The 23,580-nt window shown below is 40.6% G+C and overlaps 1 protein-coding gene and 1 long non-coding RNA gene across 5 annotated transcripts in view; one reads left to right on the forward strand and one right to left on the reverse strand.

The window, feature by feature from the left end:
- Nucleotides 1–3,166: 3,166 nt before the first annotated feature.
- The window catches only part of LOC137049359 (gastrula zinc finger protein XlCGF8.2DB-like), a 34,101-nt gene continuing 13,687 nt past the window's right edge, over nt 3,167–23,580 (reverse strand). Inside the window, exons 1-3 of one of the 4 annotated variants that reach the window (XM_067427901.1) lie at nt 10,624–10,686; nt 5,609–5,743; nt 3,167–5,403 (exon numbers count right to left, since the gene is read on the reverse strand). In XM_067427901.1, coding sequence (XP_067284002.1) covers nt 4,631–5,403; nt 5,609–5,693 — 858 coding nt within the window. In that variant the 5' untranslated portion in view covers nt 5,694–5,743; nt 10,624–10,686 and the 3' untranslated portion in view covers nt 3,167–4,630. Of the gene's footprint in view, nt 5,404–5,608; nt 5,759–10,623; nt 10,687–23,580 lie in introns of those variants that run through there. The other 3 variants (XM_067427902.1, XM_067427903.1, XM_067427905.1) reach the window with 3 other exon arrangements.
- LOC137049447 (uncharacterized) lies at nt 16,711–23,497 on the forward strand. The gene is made up of 3 exons (XR_010899607.1): nt 16,711–16,823; nt 22,381–22,485; nt 23,119–23,497. It is a non-coding gene; the product is annotated as an uncharacterized lncRNA (long non-coding RNA).

A 23,580-nucleotide genomic window follows, 5' to 3' on the forward strand; every position in this document is an offset into this window, starting at 1 on the left:
AAGTTTCTGAGTGGATTAATACATTTATTAATGTGCCTTTGCTATAAAAATGTTATTCAGAGACATGTAATAAGAATTTTGGAGAATACAAATAGTGATTATAAAGTTGGATTTCTTCCAAGACCCAACATAAAAAAAGAAGTATATATTAGTTACTTAAGATTTGTGTGTAGGTTATGTTGTATGTATATGTGATTTTGAAGGATTACTCACCAGCATCACAAGGACACCTGGTGAGTTCGTCAGTGTCCGCATAATTCTGAGACCAATTATTTTGGTTTACAAGTTTTTGACTTTTTAAAAAACAACCTTAATTACCATGATGTGCATATGTATGAATTTAAAACATTTTCCCTTTAACCAGGATGTCATTTTACCACAATACAATCTCAAATTTTACAACAATTTGTTGGAAACAGACAAAATTACGCTTTGAAAGTGAGTTGAAAACAGTTGGATTTTGTATATTTTTATTTTACATAACAATGAAAATTGCATAAGCTTTTTAAAGAAGCGTGCCTTAGTCTACTGATCTGTGCTGGGTTTCCCAAAAGCATCGTACGCTTAAGTTTATCGTAAAACAATTGCCACCAATGGTTTCTACTAGTGATTACACATTAGAAGGTTTGTAAGCTTAGAAAATTCATACTAATATTGAGCATAAAATGTTTATCAGCGACTCTTGAAGATGCCATGACGCCAGTGAATTTTATGAAAGTCATGCAAGCAGTTAAAGAAACTGCAGGATTTCAAGAAAACTGTTTTTAAACAATCTCAGATGCCTAGCTTTAAAAAAATAAAAAAATGACACTCACTCTTAAAAGTTAATTAAATTCTCCACTGTCATGCTTTTTTATTACAAAAAGTCCATGAAATAAAGTGTTAAGAATACATATCTCGCATTATGCACCAGAAACCAAACATCAAGACATCAAAGCACAACTATAGACTTTCACCAAGTTAACATTGACAATGATCATCCTTTTCAACAGACATGTCGGATAAGTCTCCACGATACCCTTCAAAGAGATGACTTGTACACTTGTGAAGAGCTGGGACTTTCAGAAAATATTTCACAAGAATTGAGATGAACAGAAAGAGAGGACAAGCTCTGGAACTAGGGGTGTAACGATTTGTTTTTTAACGATTCGATTCGACTGAAATAAAACAGTCACACTGATTTAAATTTTTGCCTAAAAAGTTACTGAATCGATTTCAAGTCACTGAATTGTTTCGGATCATATCGTTCTGAATGAACCAATATCGTATCGACAACCTCAAATCGTGATAAGAATCGAATCGTTGTTAAAGGAATCGTTACACCCCTATCTGGAACTGTTTGTTGAGAAGCAAAACAATGTGGTGTGCTACAAGAAAATGAAAACCAAAGTGCACTAGCTACTACAGAGGTCATGATTGTATTAAAAGGATATTGGACTGTGGAGCAACACTCTTCATTCACACTCATTTCATTTCTGTTGTTCTGAAATATTTGGTATCTGAGATTTTCGGTGATACTGTGTAGAGCTACATAAATATTCATGAGTTTCCTGTTTCACATTAAAGATATTTGTGCTCCTCGGATCACAACAAGGATCACCGTCAACCTAAAATATGTTTTTTTTTCCAAATACATTTTAATTTACCCATATGCCTACTTTGTCTGGTGCGTGGATATCATTCTCCACAAGCCAAACACAGGTCATCAAGTCATCACCATATGCATTGCTACTTTGATGTGATTGTCAAGTTAACTGCCTCAATATGTCTAGTTGTTTTTACGCGTGGACGAATGTCAGTTTTCCGTTTGAAACCACACTATAAAGCGCTGTCAAGAGCATGCCAAACCAACAGGTGGCAATAAAACCCTAACTGCAAGGCCATGTTGGACAATCAGAAGCCTGGAAAAAAGGTTATTGCAGGTTCTGATTCTGATGCAACAAGCCAAAATTTCTGATTTCACTGTGTAGACGACCTGCAACCGGAGTTTCTAAACAGTTTTTAAAAGTTTCGTTTTGACAAACCGCAGCTGCGGTTTTGAAAATACCCATGTTCGTGTGGACAGGGTCTAAAAAACTCAAATGTCAATCTCATTTACACATTCAAACACCATCAATTTGAGTCTCATTGACTTTGTTAGACTGGGATTGATTGCAAGTGCAAGTATCTTGCAAGTGAAGTGTGCGGTCGTATCTCCTTTACACAAACACCTTTGTACTATCATTGGTCCGTGGTTATTAGGTATTAGGTAGATGTGCAACGGCCTTCTTTCATGTGGAAATCTTTTCTAGCTTATTTGTCCTGTTCATTTTGATGCGATAATATATCCACGACTGAAAAAATGAACACCCTTAAGAGCTGTTTATAGCAGAAAATAAAGTTGGATTTCTGAGGAAAGAGACCGTAACAATGTTTTTCATGTTTAATACAGTAAAGCTGCTTGATTTGAAGCAATCTATTGTATAAAGTGATATATAAATAAATATGACTTTACTAGAATGCTGAATTGCAGGGATTGTGCAAACATTGCTATGATCAGATTGTCTGGCTATAACCAGACCTAACTCCATGTAAAAATGAACATTGGTCTCTGGAGTCTGTTAGGTATTTTTTTACTGCGTGATAAACAAGCATTATTCTAATGATCATTAGACTGCAATTGGATAGTCCTTCAACTAATCAGATCACAAGAGGCGTGACCAACAGGCAAGTACCCAACGCTTCTCTATCCGTTGTAACGACAATGACTTATGAGTTTAATGTCTCGGGGAATAATTAACTCAAAAGGGATTTAATATTCAATATTCATGAATTTATGAATATAATTTGCTAGTCGTTCATTACGTATTAAAATTTTCCGATAGGGAAAATTGTTTAATTAAATACAAGTAACCCTTTACGGAATTGCTTGAAATTATCCTACTAAGTTTGTCCAGCAAATTAGTTATAGACTTTTCAAATCAATTCTCAATAAGGGATTACTGCTTTACGAGCGCATAAGAAACATTAACTTTACTGATCAGGACAAGTTCAATATTTCAAATGGTCATACAGTTTACTTTACTAACATAGTAGCATAAGCGGTTAGGTAACGTTAGATCGGAAGTTTCATTGACTTTGTGTATGTGGGAGAACAACAGACTCAACTCATTAAATGTCTTTTGGAGGTTTAATAAACACAGACTAAAAATAACACTACGATTCACACAGAAAGTGCACACTAAATATGCATCAAGATAGTAGAAATATAGATATTAACGAAAGAATACATAAAAGAGAATAATGAATAGACTGAAATTAGAGAGAGATAAAAGAGAGAGAGAGATGGGACAAAGAATTAGGGGTAAGAAGCAGTTTTCCTTCAGTTCATCAAATACAACCTTCACGGAGTTAACTTGTCCCAACGGGAAAATAACACACCCTCTTTACAGCAGTTTGAATTTGGAAGATAATACTTGCTCTAGTTGTGGCTTCTCGCGTGTGTGCGTGTGTTCCGAATTCAAATGTCCTGCGTGTCCGGTGGTTCTTTCCGAGGTCGAGAGGGAGCGGCTGGTTGCTTTCTAGAGACGCTCCGTGTCCTCCTTCTGAAGAATGCCCTTGGGGCTAGTAAGTTGATGACTCAGTAGGGAAGCGAGGAGAACCAGGGAAGAGGGGAAGAGAGGAAGAGCTGGGGCCTGCTTGGAGGGCCTGCATTGGTGGCCTGGCTTAAGAGCCAGCCACCGTGGGTGTTGGCTCCGCCAGGGAGAGAAGAGGAGAGCATTTCGGAAGAGACTTTCAGAAGAAGAGAGAGATGTAAGAGAGAAAGGGGGCATCCGAGCACCCCTTTTAAAGTCTGGGAGTAGTCCGGCCCTCCAGGGTTAGACTTAACCAATGAGATTGTTGGGATTTCCAGGCGGGAAGTTCCTCAGAAGATTTTATGGCTCTTTGTTTCAAAACTTGAATCAGTGGGTCTCTGACCATTCATATTCTAATTAATGCAACAAACACACACTGCATTTTCTGAATAAGTGATATACATGGAAGTGCAAGTCGTGACGTGAGCATTAATTTGATAGGAGACATGACATATATGAGGTTATCTGAACTAGTAATTTGTTAAGACAAAGACAAAAAGATGCAAAATACCATACAGAAGAAACATTTTACAAGACAGTTATGTGTTTACATATAATGTCCTGGGGTGCATGTTCATTTATAGATGGTTGTCTATAATTTGAGGCAAACGCGTGTGTTTTTACAAGGACTTTTCATGTGGCCAAATTCTTTTGGGCCATAAAACATCTTATCAGATGGTTTCCAGGGTAACGGAGAATCTTTCTCTGTTGTGTTGGGGGAAGGTCTGTTAGTAAGCACAAAGCTTTCAAAACATATTTGTTAAAGGTAACTGGCGATTGTGTGTTTGATTCGCCTGAGTCGCTACACCGTCATCATGTTAAACCCACCAATAGCATGTCAGGTGGATAAGCTAGTCCCCGCAAAAGTGTAACAGAAGCAGTAGAAATTAATGTACAGGTTTCCAGACTAAGTTGCAGGGCGAAATCAAATCGCCGGCAGATCAGGCTGGGTTTACCCAGTCTAATGATCAGATGTTTTTAATGTCTGATTTATTTAAATAATGTCTGCTGTTGTCTCAATCTTGTTGTATGTTTGTTTTTGGAGAGTGGTAAGTTCTCATGTGCTTGTTCAGGTATTCTTTATGAGCGAAACTTGTTCCACACTGTTGGCATGTGAAAGGCTTCTCTCCAGTGTGAATTCTCAAGTGCCTGTTCAGGTGTGCTTTATGAAAGAAACTCCTTTCACACTGTTGACAGGTGAAAGGCTTCTCTCCCGTGTGAATTCTCATGTGACTGTTCAGGTGTGCCTTACGAGTGAAACATTTTCCACACTGTTGGCAGGTGTAAGGCTTCTCTCCAGTGTGAATACTCAAGTGCCGGCTCAAGTGTGCTTTATGAACGAACCTATTTCCACATTGTTGGCAGGTGAAAGGCTTCTCTCCGGTGTGAGTTCTCATGTGAATGTTCAGTTGTCCTTTTCGAGCAAAACTCTTTCCACACTGTTGGCAGATGAAAGGCTTCTCTCCAATGTGAGTTCTCATGTGAACTTTAAGGTGTCCTTTTTGAGTGAAACTTATTCCACACTCTTGACAGGGGTAATGCTTCCTTCTAGTGTGAACTCTCATGTGGACTTCAAGGTTTCTGTCCTTTTTGAAACGTAGTCCACACAGATGGCAGGTGAAGTCCCCTATAGTCCCTGTCTTTTGAGTTCTTTTTTGTGAGAAAGATTTTTCAGTCTGTGAACCACTAAAATATTTTTCTTCAGTTATGGAATCATATTGTGTCTTGTACTGATCCTTCACTTTCATTTCATTCAGATCTTTACTCTCCTCTTTCAACGGCATCAGGTCTAAGGCGGAAAAAAACAAAAGTTAATCCCAGTTTAATGCCACAAAGCAACAGACAAAAACATTTAAACACTTGATGCTACTATATCTTATATACAATCCCAATAAATGTACATTTTCATTACTTCCAGTTCCTAATGTGTTGAGTTTGACCTTACTCTGAAAAAGGATCAAATAACCGAGTTTAGCTTTCAGAATGAAACCAACCTGTTTGTTGCTCAGTTTGTTCAGTTATCACTCTGAATGTTTCTTCAATCTTCACGTCTTCACTCTCCTCTTTAATATACGCCATCTTTATAATAGTGTCACATGGATCTCAGTCACTTCACCAAGAGTTTTTCCCTGTTCAAAATAAGACTAATTAACAGAAAGAAAAATAAATCCAAACTAAATCTCTTGAGTGTCTCATTCAGCTTTAGTTCAGTCACTGGTAAGAGAGTCAGAGAGAGAGAGAGTTAATGGACTCAATCATCTGATTAGACTAAAAACACTCAACTAAATCTCTGAGGCCGCATTTACACTAGTGATGTGTCATTCATGAACAATTTGTTCATTTTGAACGAATCTTTAATATGACTCGGGACTACCGAGTTGTCTCAGAGTGATTCGTTCATTTTTCTGTTGACCACGCATGCACATTACCCAACATATGCTGTCTGAATCTTTCGTTCTTCCTGTCAGTCCCATAGAGTCTATGCTGTCAGTAACAGAAATAGAAAAGATTAGTTCTTACGATATATATATATATATATATATATATATATATATATATATATATATAAAGAAAAAAACTGCTGGGTTACCTATTAATATGCAGACAGCCTATGACTAAAAAACATTAGAAAGGTCTAAGCCTAAGGAGTTATTGTAATAAAATAAAAAAGATATTAAATATATATATATATATATATATAAATAAATATATCATGCATATTTTTGAATGACTCAAATATGCATGAATCCAAAATACATAACAGTTCATTAAAAAAATTAACAGATTTTTATTCATTAATAAAACAAGGACAACAAAACTATATAATAACTCAGAGAAAAATTAAATACAGTTAATTCAAAATTAGTAATAATCTAATTGAATTTGTGATGTTAGACTTGAATAGTCAATATTTCCCATATTTGTATATGTCTGATATTAACTAAGAATTATATAAAAAATAAACTAAAAAAAATAACTACGTGCTTGTTAATAAAAAGGTTGTGAACTAGTGTTCAATATGGTGACAAGTCACGTGACAAAAGAACGAAAGACTCAAACCCGAAAGACTCGTAAGAACCAGGCGCGCTAGAAGCCGTTTAATTCCGGGGGGGCTGAAAGTTGGGTCGGACAATGTGTGACGTCATTATGTTGTCGGTGGCAACCAGACAGGTGTTGTAGTAGAACCCCCTTTACCATCAAAGAGCACAGACGGACCCACCGCCCCGGATTATTGTTGTTTAAAATTAATTACTTGTTAAAACGCAATCATACCATGGGTGTCGGAAGCAAAACTGTGGGCGGTCTCAGAATTTGTTTTTGCTGGAGTAACGTTAGATACAAATATACAGTTTACTAAACGATTGATTGCGCCAGACAAAATTACAGAAATCACTGAGTTATTTGCCCTGCCTTTTGCCAAACTCACTCTACTCCTATTTCACATCACAGGCATTTATTTTCAATAACAATTGAGAAAATATTAGAAAAGTGGGGGAAAAAAAGAAGAGTCATACACCTAATACGGTTTTCTCGGTTAGGGGTAGGTAAACAGACGTGTTGAATAAGTGACGATAAAAGTGAGTGGGTCCAATACACGTGAATCATCACTCATAAAGCATTCTTTTAATTTGGGTTCATAGGCTACATACAATATCCAGCATCTGCCAGGGCTTTTAGTCCATCATGTGCGCATATTTGGAGAAATAATGATTCATAATCACGTTTGTAAAATATCATGTGTCCCGACCTCAGCAGACTGGTGAAAGTAGGCTAACTTACATGTTAACGTCCAGCTCACAAACCTCGCGGATGTCTGAACAGAGTTTGTGACGGTGTCAAGGTCAGCGTCTTTGTTGTTTACATACTTTATTTGAGAAGATTTCCCAATTTTACTTTTCTTAACCGCGTTAGTAGTAACGTTACTCAAAAAAAGTCTAAAAATACGTTTCTGCTGCTTATTGCTAACCATGGCCAAACGAGAGTGAGCGAGGTGACATGATGGTGACGAAAGCACTTCCTGAGGAATTATTAAAATAATTATTATAATTAGTTTATATCTTATCCATGGCCCATTATTTTAATCCCATTAAAACACAGTATGTTATGTCAGTCTATTTAAATTTATTTTATTTCATTTCATGTTTTAAATACAATATAATTTTAATGGACTGATGCTATAACGAGGGGGGCCGCAGCCCCCGCAGCAGCCCCCTTCCCGGTAAGAACTAATCTTTTCTGTTTCCGTTACTGACAGCATAGGCTCTATGGGACTAACAAGAAGAACGAAAGACTCAAACCCGAGACTCAAAAGAACTAATCTTTTCTGTTTCCGTTACTGACAGCATAGACTCTATGGGACTGACAGGAAGAATGAAAGACTCAAACCCGAAAGACTCGTAAGAACTAATCATTTTTGTTTCCGGACCTGTGTTACATGGTTCAGGCGGCCCAGATCTGATCAGAGTCAGACACAGACGAGTCGACAGCTAACGTCTCGGGGAGTTAGAAGACACGAGAGGTGGAGAACAAATGTGATAAATATGAAGTTGCAAAAGAAAGAATGTCTCGGATCAGGAGGTAAGGTGAACTAACAGAGAGACTGCAATAGCCTGACCCAACAACTAATCAATTAATTAAACATTTCAGTTTCTTATAATTTGGCTTTGGTTGCAGTATCCTATAGTTTATTTTTATTTAATTTTAAAAATGTAATCAACATTTTCATAAGTACTAGATGTGTTGGGCTATTAACATGTAATTTTAATTGTATTTTGCTGAAATGAATGAAATGACTCAAAAAGATTCGTTCATTTTGCTGAACGAGACTCAAAGATCCAAGTCAGTAAAATGATCCGAACTTCCCACTACTAATTTGCACTGCATGGTTCAAGTGACCTGATTCCGATTGTTCTCTCATGTGGCACAGATCGGATATGACATGTGCGTGTGTAAGCAGGAAAAAAAACACATGAATTCCAATGGTAATAAATAAGTCAAATCGGATATTCCCCAGTAAATGCGAGTCGTACGTCATTGAAAATGAATGACGTCAACTCAGGTGGACACGAACTGCGATCAAGGGCTCTCCTCTTTTTTCTCCGCCTTATGAGAATGTTTTGCTGACCTTTAAAGATGTGTGAAAAAGTGCAGAAAGTAAAACATGGAATAATCAGTGTCTGCGTCCATTGCATATCGCGCCGTTTAACTTCCTTTTCCGGTTAAGAACGTCTTGGGCTGTTTCGCCAGTGTACGTGCAAATATCGGATACGGGTTGCTTTTAAAAGATGATGTAAGCGGGTCGACAAAAAAAATCAGATATAGTCACCAAATCGGGAATTGTGCATCAAGACCTGCAGTGTGAATGTGGCCTGAGTGTCTCAATCAGCTCTAGTTCAGTCACTGTTAAGAGTGTCAGAGAGTGAGAGTTATGCCTAGTTCAGACTGCATGATTTTCAAACTGCTCGGATCACTGCTCTTTTCACACTGCATGGCTATCTGGGGTAGCATTTAGTCATTGCTGTGTTCACAGTGCATGATGGATTGGCGACAGGACAGTTCACACTGCGTGACTTTACAAGAGGAAGGATCGCCGACAACTCTGTCACATCCACAAACTAGGTTTCACAAGAAAATAAACGCAAGAAGTGACAAGGAAACAACGTGAGTTCATGTATGCGTCAGACTGGAATTGCTCGCGAGACTGGAATTGTTATTAAAAAATATATATGTCTTGTTGGACTTAATACAGCGATGTGTAAGTTGATCGACAGCTGACTAGAAGCAGTGCATGCCAGTTAAAAAAAGTTCCCACTTGAGGCAGCGCCGACATCACGTGACTGTGACGCATGTCAACAAAATGCCGCAAGAGCGATTCGAGAGCAGCCGGCTGGTGCTTTCTGCGCAGCTTCTCCGGAGTGACTGCACGAGCTCTGATGACGACACGGCTGTTCCACGATTGGCCAGATTCACTGCGTGACAAGCGGTCACGTGTTTCGAGTTTATTCTAAATCTTTCAGTTCCACTAATGCTCACAAATCAGACTTTTATAACAGTTATATTGTGTCATGTCTATCAAAATAAAACTGATTTTAAAAAAAATACCTCACTATATGTTGAACTTTCTTGTACAAACAGACGCTGTATAAAGCAGTACATAAGTATTAAATGAAAATATCTCTGAATCATCAGTGTAATTGACAAATAGTGCATCTATTTTAGGTAAGCTGTGACAAAGAACGCAAACAGCATGAGTGTCACTATGGGAAGCAGAAAGTGTCCGACTTTCAACACACCTATAGCCTGCAGAAAGTTTGTGAACCAAAATGTCTGTGTGCTGATTTGACGCAAAAATAAGAAAAAGAAAAAAGAATAAGGCGGAGGAGATGAGAGGGGATACACAGGGAGCAAGGACTGTTCTGAAAAAAAGAGTTGGAGGTCAATAAAGTGCTGTTGCGGCTGGTCAAGCAAATGTTTGTGCTTTGTTTCTGTTTGATAGAATTGTAAATAATATTAAAAATGCTGCAAACTAATAAAATAAGCTATACAGTCATTTCATATTTAGTCATTTATAATCTAAATTAAGTATATAATTATTTATAGATAATTTTTGAATACACTTTACTACACTTTCATGGAAAAATAGCAGCCCTTTTTGTAAAAGTTGTCATTGCACGTTACGTTTGTTGTTTTTGCTCATTTGCAGTTTGAGAAGCATGTGTCATTAATCGCGCACTTAAAATCATTTCAATTATTTTATTTAAAGTATTTAGATCAATTGACTCAGTGTCGAAAATCTCAGTTTCTCCATCACTACTCGCCAGTGACTGAACACATGTTTATGATGAACTGCACGTTACTGGGAGTAAAATGAGAAGCAGCTTTTCTGTTACTTATGAGTGTAGGCGCTTTACTCCCCGAAAAATATCCTTCATTATAAAACATTTCAAACCGCTATAAAAACTACAAAACATTGACTTGTTTCTATCGATTTAAAAAGCTTAAAACAAACCGTTTCTTCAGCCGAATCACAACAGATGCAGGAGCGTGGAGCAGACGTGTGACGTCATGTCGCCGCAAACAAAATAAAAGTCCTTTCACACTACTGTCTATAATCACAGAAGTGCATAGCAATGTACTACATGTCTAACTATTTTTTTACCATATAATCCCTGCGCACGTGATTAAAAAAAACAACATGTTAAAAAGAATGTATGAATTCATAAAGCATGAATGTACTGAAACAGAGCTTGTGTTGTTTTATTACGTGTAAAAAATGTGGACACAATTCACACCTCCTCCACAGAAAAGCTCCCCATCCGCTCTAAATGGTTTCTTTTATATGTATTTGAATCTGCCAGTTAAAAAAAAATGTCCTGTTTATAAATGATATACATATATATTTAATATTTTAAAATATATTTATTCATATTGTATTGGTTTGTAGTGTTTTCCCCCTTCTTTTTTTTTTGATTCATTCAGAATGTTTTTTTTGTGAAATAGTGTTTGAGTTCATTTTGACTGAGATCATCTGCTGTAAGTAAATGTGTTCATGGTTTATTATTTATTCTGTTTACTGTCATGTCTCTTTTTTTAACGTAGACTTAAAATGGGCAATCCAAACTGGATGTTATTCCTGAATATTATTTTTAATATAATTATTAAAGTTTATTGTAATGAAAATACAAATACAAGTATAAAATAGAATACTTAAAGAGTTACTTCAGTGATTAGCATTAAGCTTTGTATCAGTAGAGACCCAGAACCCATAATAGAAGGATTGTGCTTCATATCCCTCTGAGATGAGAGATTTATGTATTTTATATCTGGAAAAAAGCCTCTGATGACAAATCTTTTTTCCTCCCAAAAAATAGCTTTTTGGCCAGAGGCTAAAGACTAGGCTGGTAGTAGGAGGTAGTTCTGCAATTTTTCAACCCCCCCATAGAGGCTGGGATCTCACTCACAGAATGTAAAATGCACATGGCCGTTCGGGCATTCATAACAGAGCGGTAAACAGAGCAAACGAGTGTTTCAACTTTTTAATCAATTCCTGTGAAAGTTAAGCATCCGTGAATTAATGCTGTGCTTAGCCCAGCTCAGCTCTTTGCTCTCGTGATGAATGAAATCTGACTCCTGCTGCGTTTGAGCTGCAAAAATAAAATAAACATTTTTTAAATACACATTCATCATCCCAGTGGTGAATTATATCTTTAATGACATTTGACAACACAACACAATCCAGAAGTCTTCTCTGTGGTCTGTTCTTGCTCAATGACTTTAAATCAATGCCCTGGAGGCAATCTTTTTTTATTAAAAAAGTATATTTATTATTTTTAGCAGTACAAGTATTCTACAAATAATCTATACAAATATTTAAGGATTAGTTCACCTAAAACATTTGTTAGGTGAACAGTGTCGGCCAATTGTCAATCAATTGGTTGATTAGAATTTCTTGAAGCATCGAAAATACATTTTGGTCCAAAAATATCAAAAACTACAACTTTATTCAGCATTGTCTTCTCTTCCTTGTTTGAGTTCAAACCTCAAATAAAGATTCAAACGGTTCATGAATCCAATGTCACCAATGTCATGTGATTTCAGCAGTTTGGAACGCGTCAAACTGCCAAACTGCTGAAATCACGTGACATTGGCGACCCGAATCATTGATCGATTTACTGATTCATGAACCGTTTGAATCTTTTTGGAGGAACAGGGAGAAGACAATGCTGAATAAAGTCATAGTTTTTGATATTTTTGGACCAAAATGTATTTTCGATGCTTCAAGAGATTCTAATCAACCAATTGATGTCACATATGGACTACTTTGATGATGTTTTTATTCCCTTTCTGGACACGGACAGTAACGTGGGCATAGACTGCATATGCACTGGAACTAAAATATAAAATATCTTAAACTGTGTTCCGAAGATGAATGGAGGTCTTATGGGTGAGGAACGACATTAGGGTGAGTCATCAATGACATCAATTTCATTTTTGGGTGAACTAACCCTTTAAATAAAGTATGAATATCAAAGAGTTCTTTACTCAAGGCAACATCAGCAATGGTTCTGGTGCCAGATAAGCTCTTCAGATGGTCTCTAAGCAACATCTAATGTCTCTGTACTTGTCACGGTTATTTAAACTAGTAACCTCCAAAATAAAGTCACCCTGACTGGACATGCCCTTTATATAGCCTCTCTTGTCATCTCGCAGCACAGCGTTCGTGGCTCGACTCATCGAGACTGTTTTCCAAGATGGCTACTGTCTGTAAACGCGTAATGCACAATGATACTTAATAAAGTATCTTCTTATTAAACTGTTTGTAAACTTACAAAGTTCTCAATGCTTCGGTTTGCATGTAGGGACCCTCATTTTGCTACAGTGTTAGTGTGAGGCTATTTTGAGCCTTGTTAGTGGTATTGACTAGTGATTTAATTTGACTTATTCTAGACCTCATAAACTAGCGTTATCAGCTAATCAGTTTTTAGAGATTCAGAGTTTTTTAGAGATTCAGAGTTTAGAGTTTTTAGATCCATTCAGATTTTGAGTCACTATGAGAGTCTGTGTGGTTATTTTTGTCATTTTACTCTTTTTGAGTTAAATTTGTCATATAAGTGGAAATAAAGCACATGGTGACAGGTGTACATATCCATTTTAGGAAACGAGGGCTGCTTTTTTTATTTATTCAGTTTTTATCAGGAATAAAAGATCAGCGAAACGACGAATGCTCTCCTGTTCTTCCTTACACACACACACACACACACACACACACACACACACACACACACACACACACACACACACACACACACACACACAACACAACGCAGACAACAGACCAGTTAAACTTGTATTTGTACTTTGTTTTGTTCTTTGCGCATAACTAAATAATCAAACATGATCATATGTTACAGCCCCATTCTTTACTTGTGAAATCAAGAACCTGAGGATTTTGATACCACAATCTGTGTGTATTGTGTGTCATGTAGTGATTTTAATTTTGCCCATCCAAGGATTCTAAGTAATGTAGTGTTTGGTACTCACATCACCAGTGTTCGGTAAGTTACAAAAGATGAATTACTAGTTACTAATTACATCTTCAGTAGTGTAATTAGATTACTGTACAAATTACTCTCTCCAAAAAGTATTTAATTACTTACTACGTTCCAAATCCTATATAAACCTTGAGATCAAGAATAGACATTAAGTGAATAGTGTAAGTTAGGTCATGTCATTTAAAGGGTTAGTTCACCAAAAATGAAAATTAGCCCATGATTTACTCACTCTCAAGTCATCATAGGTGTATATGACATTCTTCTTTAAGACAAATAAAAGTTGAGTTACATTAAAAAAGTCCTGGCTAATCCAAGCTTTAAAGGAAGTATATGTAAGATTGCTGCCAAAACTGCTCCGCCTCCCCCCTGACTCGAGGTTGCCAGATAGGCTGCAGGATCATCAGGAACGTTTGTAGATCTGCAGCTGTGGTAACTAGAGCAGATCTGGCAACCCGGATGCCCAAACACTAATGACTTCGTGATTGGTAGATAGGTGGAGGGCGGAGCTTCAGGCCAAAACACAACATGTCCACACCAACATCAGTTGAGGGCTGCAACAACAACTTTATAATGACAATATCCTGGCCAGACTACTGCTGTCAGTGATATAAGTATTTGAAATGAACATGATTTCTTAATGTCTAGTGACATATCAGGGCCATTTTATGATTAATTGAAATGAATTTCTTACATTCAGTTCCTTTAAAATTGCTAGGATTGTTGATCTGCTTTTGGAGTCCATAAAAGTGTATCTGTCCGTCAAATAACGTGTTTCACACGGCTCCGGGAGGTTAATAACTGCCATCTGAAGTGAATTGATGCATTTGTGTAAGAATAATATCCATTTTTAAAACTTTATTAAGTATAGTTTCAGCTGATCACCTAACAGATTCTTATATATTTTAAACAACCCTCCTAGACGACCTATAGAGACAGGCATCAATAGTCTGACAAAGCCACTTTCTAATTTTGTGGACTTTGTTTTGAGGCATTTAATATCTGTGTTCCCAATTACCTTATGAACACTAGTGACTATAGTATCAAATCTGGATAAAGACATTACACTTGCCACAAGGGATGTGACCTCTTCATATACTAATATTCCCAATACTGAGGGTCTTTTGACTTTGAAACATTTTCTTCTCTCTGTGTAGTGATGCTGATGGTCTGGCAATAGGGGTGGGACTCTTTAGGCACCTCACGATTTGTTTCAATTACCATTCAGAAGGTTTTCAATTACCATTCTTTTTTTCTATATAGATTTTCTTTTTTTCTCACTTGGTAGTTTTAAAGCAAAGTATTTGTAATGACCCATAGTGATTTTATTTCCAATATATTCTATTAATAAAACAAACGGAAGCGATTTTACAAGTCAACAGGGAGGTTACATTTGCCAGAATATGTCCCAAGTCACCCAACATGAAAAGTGTATGTAGCAGCATACGAAAAGTGTATGTAGCAGCATACGAAAAGTGTATGTAGCAGCATACTTGTAGTAAATTAATACAGACTTCAGCATATTCTGAATCACTAACAAAGTAATAACCAACACCCTCTCTGAATAAGCAACATAAATCGGATTTTATATACAAATAAATAATAGCTGAGCACAGACATTTTTTCATGTGCTGTATACCATAATCAAATACAGTTTTTATTAAATGAACATATAAATTAACATCTGCAGAGAATATTGCAAATCATTGACCATAAAATTGGTGTTTCAAAAGAGTTTCTGGTCCTCTGGTTGGCAGCAACTGCCGAGCGTTGGAAACGTGTAATATGGTTTTTCATGTTTCGAAAATATTTTAGTTTAGTTTGACACAACTTGCATATAGTGTGGCTCTTGTCAAACAACAAACTGTTGCTTTATCCTCATGTGAAGCCAAATATATGGCTTTATCAGCTACTGCACAAGAAAGCTTGTTTCTGACCAATCTAATTAATGGAATGGACAATGCACTTGAATATGCACCAGTGACTATTTTTGAGGACAATAAGGGTGCTATTGCACTTTCAAAGAATCCGGTGTGCCGACTAGAGGATGGATACCGACAGGTTCGGACAGATATTTAGAAATGACGTTCGGGTTCGGGTTGCAATCCTTTTTCTGCATAAAACCTTGATTAGCCTAAACTTTGATGGATAGATTATGTAAATAGATCACATGTTGCAGTTTAGTAACCATACAGTTTGTGAAAAATGGTAAGATTGACTTTCATTTCAATAAGCATTTCAACTGTTTTACGTTAATGTTTTGTTTTTAGTAGGCCATTTTTAGTAGACCTTTGATCATTTCATTTCAGTTGGCTATTTGATTGGGCTCTGTGTAACGTTTGATGCCCCATGTGCGTGCTGATGCGCTCGTCTGTAAACATTTCAGAATGCCTTCGTACAATTGCTTAATAAAAGCGGGATTTCCACACAAACAAACGTACGTGTCATTAGTATATGAGGGGGAAAACATTTTTTAACTGTCGGGCTCGGTTACTGCTCCGTCGGACGCAGGCCGGGCTCAGACAGAAAAATGCGACCCAATCCGCACTCTAGTGCTGACAAAGCTGTAACCATAAAGTATCATTTTGTCAGATCTGTACTGAATGATTTGATGATTTACATAGCAACGGGCCGGCCTGCTTTGTGCAGTGTCCCACCGGGAAAACTCACTTTGTCACAGGCCAACCATAAGAATGAACTCTCTAGATGGGTGACGTGCAGAAACTGCATGTGGGCCAATCAGAAGTCAAGTCAAGCAAAAGCAGCTTCACAGTGTTTAACAGGAAAATAATGCGACATAATTTGATTCGGCTGTACAGTCGCTCTGGAGAAAACAGTGATGTCAACTAGCTCAGGTCAGTTATCATATAGTGTCAATGCGGGCAGATCAGCAATATAGTTGAAAATGTATTTGAATATTTAGTTGAAAATTTAGTGAATCAACAAATATTAGTTCATATTTAATCCTGTCCTTCCTTGGCCTGGTCTTCCTCTTGCCCTCTATAGAGGTGTCTAGCAGTCGTCCTAACATCTTTATCTGATGGCATGGATAATATGTTTGTGCTAGTCCACAAGATCTAATCAAAATGTTGTAAACCTTTGTTCACTGTTAGGGACAGAGACAGCCTGGCCATAAACTGGGAACTGGAATATGCTAAATGTAAGTAATTATATTGAGGAAAACTTGAGTTGACCGTTTCCATTGATTGCGTTTCTATAATGCACTTGAATAATTAATGTTACATTCATGTATGTATTAATAATTAATGTGGCTATGTCTCATTTTATAAAAAGTCATGCTGTCTTATTAGGTTACATGCATTGAAAATGTGTCTTTAAAAGAAGATAACACATTCAACTATTTCATGACTGTATATACGGCTCATTTGAAATGTTACTGTAACACGTTCGTAAAGAAGGAAGGAAGAGGACACGAGGGTCGGTTGGACTGTTGACGCTATCTCTTTATTGTAAAGCTCAAAACACATCAGCACCCTCAAAGGTGTGCTTTTCTCTCAACACAACGATCACTTCCGGGTCGGCGCTTCCGGTAAACTCAGTCTCTGTGGTTCGCGTCAACAGTCCGGCTCTCTCTCTCCGTCCTCTGGTTCCGCTGGCGTTTTATCCCCTCTCCGCGCTCATTACTGGAACAAGAGACAGGTGTTATTAATCTGCGTCCAACCCACTCACTTACCGCTCGTCCCGCGGCTCTCTCTCCCGCTGCAGACCTCGCTGAACCACGCCCCCCTTGCCACATACCCCCACCGCCCGACTCAGGCCGGGGAGCCGGACTGCGCCCAGCCCCCTGTCCGACGCGTCAGTCTGCAACAAGAAAGGGAGAGAAATGTCAGGGGAGTGTAAAAGCGGCCCGCCACATAGAGCAGCCTTAACTCGGGTAAAAGCCTGTTGACACGGCTCCGTCCACTGGACCGTATCTGGTAGCCCCTTTCTAGTAAGATCAGTCAAAGGGCTGGTGAGGTCTGAATAATTTGGTATAAACCGTCTGTAATATCCCGCCAGCCCCAAGAACTGTCTTACCTCCTTTTTGGTCTTGGGCCTCGGACAGGTTGCAATTGCGGCAGTCTTATCAATTTGGGGACGCACCTGTCCATGACCCGCTCCCCTCAGCGACCTCAGGACCGCCCTCACATGCTGCATATGCCGCTGCCAATCGTGACTATAAATCACGATGTCATCCAAATACGCAGCAGCAGCATATGCGGCATGGGGACGCAAAATCCTATCCATGAGTCGCTGGAAGGTCGCGGGCGACCAGGACAAGCCGAAAGGAAGCATGACAAATTGGTGTAATCCAAACGGCGTGGTGAAAGCTGTCTTTTCTTTGGACAATGGAGACAAGGGGATCTGCCAATAGCCCTTTGTTAAGTCCAGTGTCGAATAAAATCGAGCCGTGCCCAACCGATCAAGCAACTCGTCAACCCGCGGCATTGGATACGCGTCGAATTTCGACACTGCGTTCACCTTGCGGTAGTCCACACAGAACCTGACCGAGCCGTTGGTTTTGGGGACCAAAACTATCGGGCTCGCCCAGTCACTGTTGGACTCCTCGATTACTCCCATGTCGAGCATCGCCCCTAGGGGCGAGAACACGTCAGCGAACTCCGCCTGCAATTTTGATAAATCAGTGAGTTGGAACGATGAGAGGTGATCTCCACCAGGGGCCAGCGCGACCGATTGTGCTTTAATGCTCGCCTCTGGCCCAAGATCATCCTCTCCCCCGATCACCATTGCCAACAACACTGATTCCACCTCATTCCATTTCTTGAGCAGATTGAGGTGATATATTTGACGTGCCCCGTTTCTATCGGATCGTATCACTTCATAATCGAGCTCTCCTACCTGTCGTGCGACCTCAAACGGCCCCTGCCACTTTGACATTAATTTCGAGCTCGACGTAGGGAGTAGAACGAGCACTTTCTCTCCCGGTGTGAATTTGCGTAGCTTCGTACCCCTGATATATGACCGGCTTTGGCGGTCCTGGGCTTGTAACAAATTCTCCCTGGATAGCCGCCCCAGTGTGTGGAGTTTTGTTCGCAAGTCCAGCACATACTGAATTTCGTTCTTGGCCAAAGAAGGTCCCTCCTCCCAAGTTTCTCGCAGGACGTCCAGCACCCCCCGGGGCTGTCGTCCGTAGAGAAGCTCAAAGGGGGGAAAACCCCGTGGAGGCTTGTGGAACCTCCCGCACGGCAAATAAGAGGGGTTCTAACCACCGATCCCAATTTTTGGCGTCTTCCTGTACGAACTTTCGGATCATGGATTTAAGAGTGCGATTAAATCGTTCGACCAAGCCGTCTGTTTGTGGGTGATAGACGCTTGTTCGAATGGATTTAATGGCCATTAATCCGTAGAGTTCGCTTAACGTGCGTGACATAAACGCCGTGCCTTGATCAGTGAGGATTTCTTTCGGAATCCCCACTCGGGAGATTAATTGAAACAGTGCGTCCGCAACACTCTTCGCGGAGATGTTGCGGAGAGCCACTGCTTCCGGATATCGTGTTGCGTAGTTCACGATGACTAACGCAAAACGATGCCCGCGTGCGGATCGCTCTAATGGCCTGATGAGGTCCATCGCAATTCTTTTGAAGGGGACCTGCATTAATGGAAGGGGGCGCAATGGCACTTTTGGGGCGGCCAGTGGATTCACCAACTGACATTCCGGACAAGACGCGCACTACCTGCGCACATTGTCATGAATGCCTGGCCAAAAAAATCGGGTCATGAGGCGATTCAGCGTGGCCGCCTGTCCCAGGTGGCCCGCCATTGGATTAGAGTGAGCCGCCTGGAAAAGCATTTCCCGGCGGCTCTTTGGTACTAACAAATGGGTTGTATCTACCTTTGTCTGAGTGTCTTGGGTCACTCGATACAACCGATCCTTTATTATGGCAAAATACGGATATGAGACAGGCAAGGCAGGTTGGAGAGACCGACCGTCAATCGATCGGACCTGCTGGAAGGCATTTTTGAGGGTCTCATCTTGTGACTGCTCCAGAGGAAAGTCATCGCGGTCCGAGAGAATCAGTCTCTCGATCCCGCTCGGTTCCTCTGCAGCTGTCCCCAAGGGTCCCGTCTCAGTCTCCCCAAGCTGCACTCGCGCCGCCCCCCTCCTCGCCTTTTTCTCCCAAGCGGCATCCGCGCATAACGACCCCAATAAAGCCGGAAAGGCGGGCCAATTCGTCCCCAGAATTAGCGGATGCCGGAGGTGTGGACTAACCGCGACCTCTACATTAAGCTTTTTCCCCGAAACTGTATAGTGACCGGGACAACCGGATATTCCACCACATCCCCGTGCACACACCGCACCTTAACCATGCGGCTTGTATCCAATGCCCCAGGCTGCATCAGGCTTTGATGGATCGAGGTTTGGTTACATCCTGAATCCACCAAGGCCTGATATGTACCCCCCTTGATACTCACAGGAATTTGGTACTCTCCTGCTTGATCGGGGGTGGTCCGCTGGACGTTCGGGATCCGGATCATTGTTCCGATGTCCATCATCGGACATCGGTCCACAAAATGATCCGGATCACCGCACCACCAGCAGGCCAACCCAGGCCTACCCGCCGCCCCTGCGGCGGGGAGTGAGTTGGAGAATGAGCGCGGGGAGGGGGCGGAACCAGAGCCATTGTCACCACCAGCCCCCAGTGGCCCCGCCCCCCTGGGCGGAGCCCGCGAACTCCCGGACAGTCCTAGGCCCATCCCACCCCGGCCTCTGGGGGGACGCGAGGAGGGCCTGGAGGGCGGGACCTGGGGAGAGGGACAGGGCGAGAGGGAGAGAGAGAGGGGGGAGAGAGAGAGTGAGAGGTTAGTGGGGGCTCGCCGACCCCCGGGCATGCCACCAGGTGGTCCTCCGCCAAGTTGATGGCTGTCTCCAGCGACGTGGGCCGGTGGCACTGGACCCACTCGGCAGTCTTCCTTGGGAGCCGAGCGGTGAACTGCTCCAGCACCACCAGATCGACAATATGGTCCACGTCGCTTCCGCCGGCCAAGAGCCATCTGCGGCAGGCGTCCCGGAGCTGTTGGGCCATCGCGAAGGGTCTGCCGGCCTCACCCCACTCCATGGAGCGGAACCGCTGCCGGTGTTGCTCCGGGGTCTGGCCGACCCGCTGGAGGATGGCCCGCTTGAGGTCATTGTATTTTAGGAGGTTCGCGACCGGTAGTGGTTGCGCGGCCGCCTGGGCTTCTCCAGATAGTAGCGGGATGAGGCGCACCGGCCACTGTGCCCGGGGCCACCCGCAGGCCTCCGTGGCCTTCTGAAACAAATCGATGAAGGCCTCCGGGTCGTCTTCCGGCCCCATCTTGTGGAGGGGCACGTGAACCGGTGCGCTGGCCAGCCCGGCGGCCTCAGCGCGAACCTCCCGATCCATCCAGCTCTGGAACCGCTTGCGGTCCTCTTGCTGGCCTTGGACTATCGCCGCGAAGCGGCGCTCCTGGTCCGCCCGAAGGTCCAGCATCGCCTGATGTTGGTCTTGGTGGAGGACCGCGAGGGAGTTGATAATGTCCGCAAATGGCGTGGCGGAGAGCGTTTGCATGGCGGTGGCGCGGTCCTACTTCCTTACCGGGTTTCGGCACCAGTGTAGCACGTTCGTAAAGAAGGAAGGAAGAGGACACGAGGGTCGGTTGGACTGTTGACGCTATCTCTTTATTGTAAAGCTCAAAACACATCAGCACCCTCAAAGGTGTGCTTTTCTCTCAACACAACGATCACTTCCGGGTCGGCACTTCCGGCTTCCGGTAAACTCAGTCTCTGTGGTTCGCGTCAACAGTCCGGCTCTCTCTCTCCCTGCCCTCTGGTTCCACTGGCGTTTTATCCCCTCTCCGCGCTCATTACTGGAACAAGAGACAGGTGTTATTAATCTGCGTCCAACCCACTCACTTACCGCTCGTCCTGCGGCTCTCTCTCCCGCTGCAGACCTCGCTGAACCACGCCCCCCTTGCCACAGTTACATTGGCATTGCTTTAGACTTTTAAGTAGGTTATTCTATAAAATGAAATTTGAATTTTCTGAGATTTTTTCACTCTCTTCTACTTAATGTTATGCTGTTAAGTTATTAAGCTGTAAAGGAATTTGAGGGAATAAATTAATAAGAATGGTAATAGAAGTTCTAGGTCTAATTATAGTTATTTGCACACCAAATTTTTTTATCTAAAATGTACACAAAAAAAAAACGTTTCTAGTCTTGTCACCTTCATTTATGATTTACATGAATTGCAATTGCATATTTTCAATGTGCAATTTCATTAAAACTAGTGTGCATCACTAGATAGTCCATTACTGTTGGTCGCTTAACATTTCTATTGTAAAACAGTTGTCTAATACACATCTTTCCACAAAGTCTCATTGTGTTATGATAGTGGCAGTAAAGTGGTCACAGATAAAACATTTTTTATATATATTAAAGTTTTTCTCTGAAGGGCTGGGTTTCTGCTCATAACCGTTTGCACTTTGGGAGCATTACTCTGTGGTATTTCTCTCCATTTAAAAAAATGCATTAGTGTTTAATGTGAACAAAGAAATCTGATACACATTAACAGTACTTCCTAAGACCGGTGGTGCAGTGTAAAGTGATCAGCTCAGCAACTGGACAAGGAAGACGACTCGGACATGCTCCTAAGAAGAAGCAGCTAATATATATAAATATATGTAAATATATATATATATATTTTAATTATTATTATTATTTTTTATTTTTTTGTAGAATGCCTCAAAAGTGCATGCCCAAGAAGACTCTCCCATTTCTGAAAATGGCTGGTCATGGCTCATGACTGACTTGGTCGCTGGACGTTTCTATCCCAAAACAGTTGTAAGTACATCTCACTTTTGTCAGGTTTCCATGTATGGTTCTCATTTTGCCAAATCACATGAAAAAGTTTTTAAAAGAAAGGATATGTCTGTGATAGATGATCAACATATGTGGCAAATATGTTTTTTGTTGTGACTGTTTCTGTTTACTGATGGCAAAGACACTTGTGTACTTGCATAGAATAATTTCTTTAATGGCTTTCATGCTTAGATTTAGCTAAAAACTATTAGTTTTCAGCACAGATCTGCTTAGATCCACCTTCAATAAACAACAAGAAATCAAGCGTAGTGTTAGTTCTGGCAGGTCTTGTAAGTCAAGCTTGCATCAGCTGACTATCAACTGATCCACATCTACCTAAAATAATACGACACCCATCATTATATTCATATATATGGTTCATTCTGTATTATCAGCAGCTTTATCGCATTGCTCAGGAGATAATTACCTTATCTGATATCGCAATACTTTGGTTCTGTTCAGTTTACCCCAAGTACAGAACCATGACGAGAGTGATCCTAACAGAATTGTGTGTTTTGCAGCACTGTTAATTAAAATGTTGTGAAGTTCCAGTGTGAGATTTCCAGTGTAACTGTTAATGATGTATCTGTATGATGTGTATGATGTATCTTTCAGGTCATCATAATGGTCTGCAAGCGAAACATCCTGCTTATATTTGTCCTGTTTGGTATTACCCTGATCATTTTCTTAATACTAAGTGGAGTTTGGAAAGATACGAAAAGCATAATACCCTGGTAATTATAGTTTTATTTCTCTCAGTCTGTATCCATTTCAGCTTTAAGTCATGGCTCATTCAAGCCATCACATTCAAGATTTTGTTTTTAAAACTGTGTACATTCGAATCTCTGAGCTGATGGCATCCTCCTAGCCACCTAAATAAATGATGATCTAGGCATATGAGATTTCAGATGATGGAGAGGAAAAATGATTTTTCACTACGATGAAATTACAGCCCACCATGAGTGTCTATTAACACCATTTATGGTTTGCTGTCAGCATCGGAAACCGTGACATCAGACTTAACACGATTTTTTATTTAGTAACAGTGGAGTTTTTTAGTAACACACTGTTTCTTCA

The sequence above is a fragment of the Pseudorasbora parva genome, chromosome 20 (genome assembly GCF_024679245.1).
Source record: "Pseudorasbora parva isolate DD20220531a chromosome 20, ASM2467924v1, whole genome shotgun sequence".
Classification (NCBI taxonomy): domain Eukaryota; kingdom Metazoa; phylum Chordata; class Actinopteri; order Cypriniformes; family Gobionidae; genus Pseudorasbora; species Pseudorasbora parva.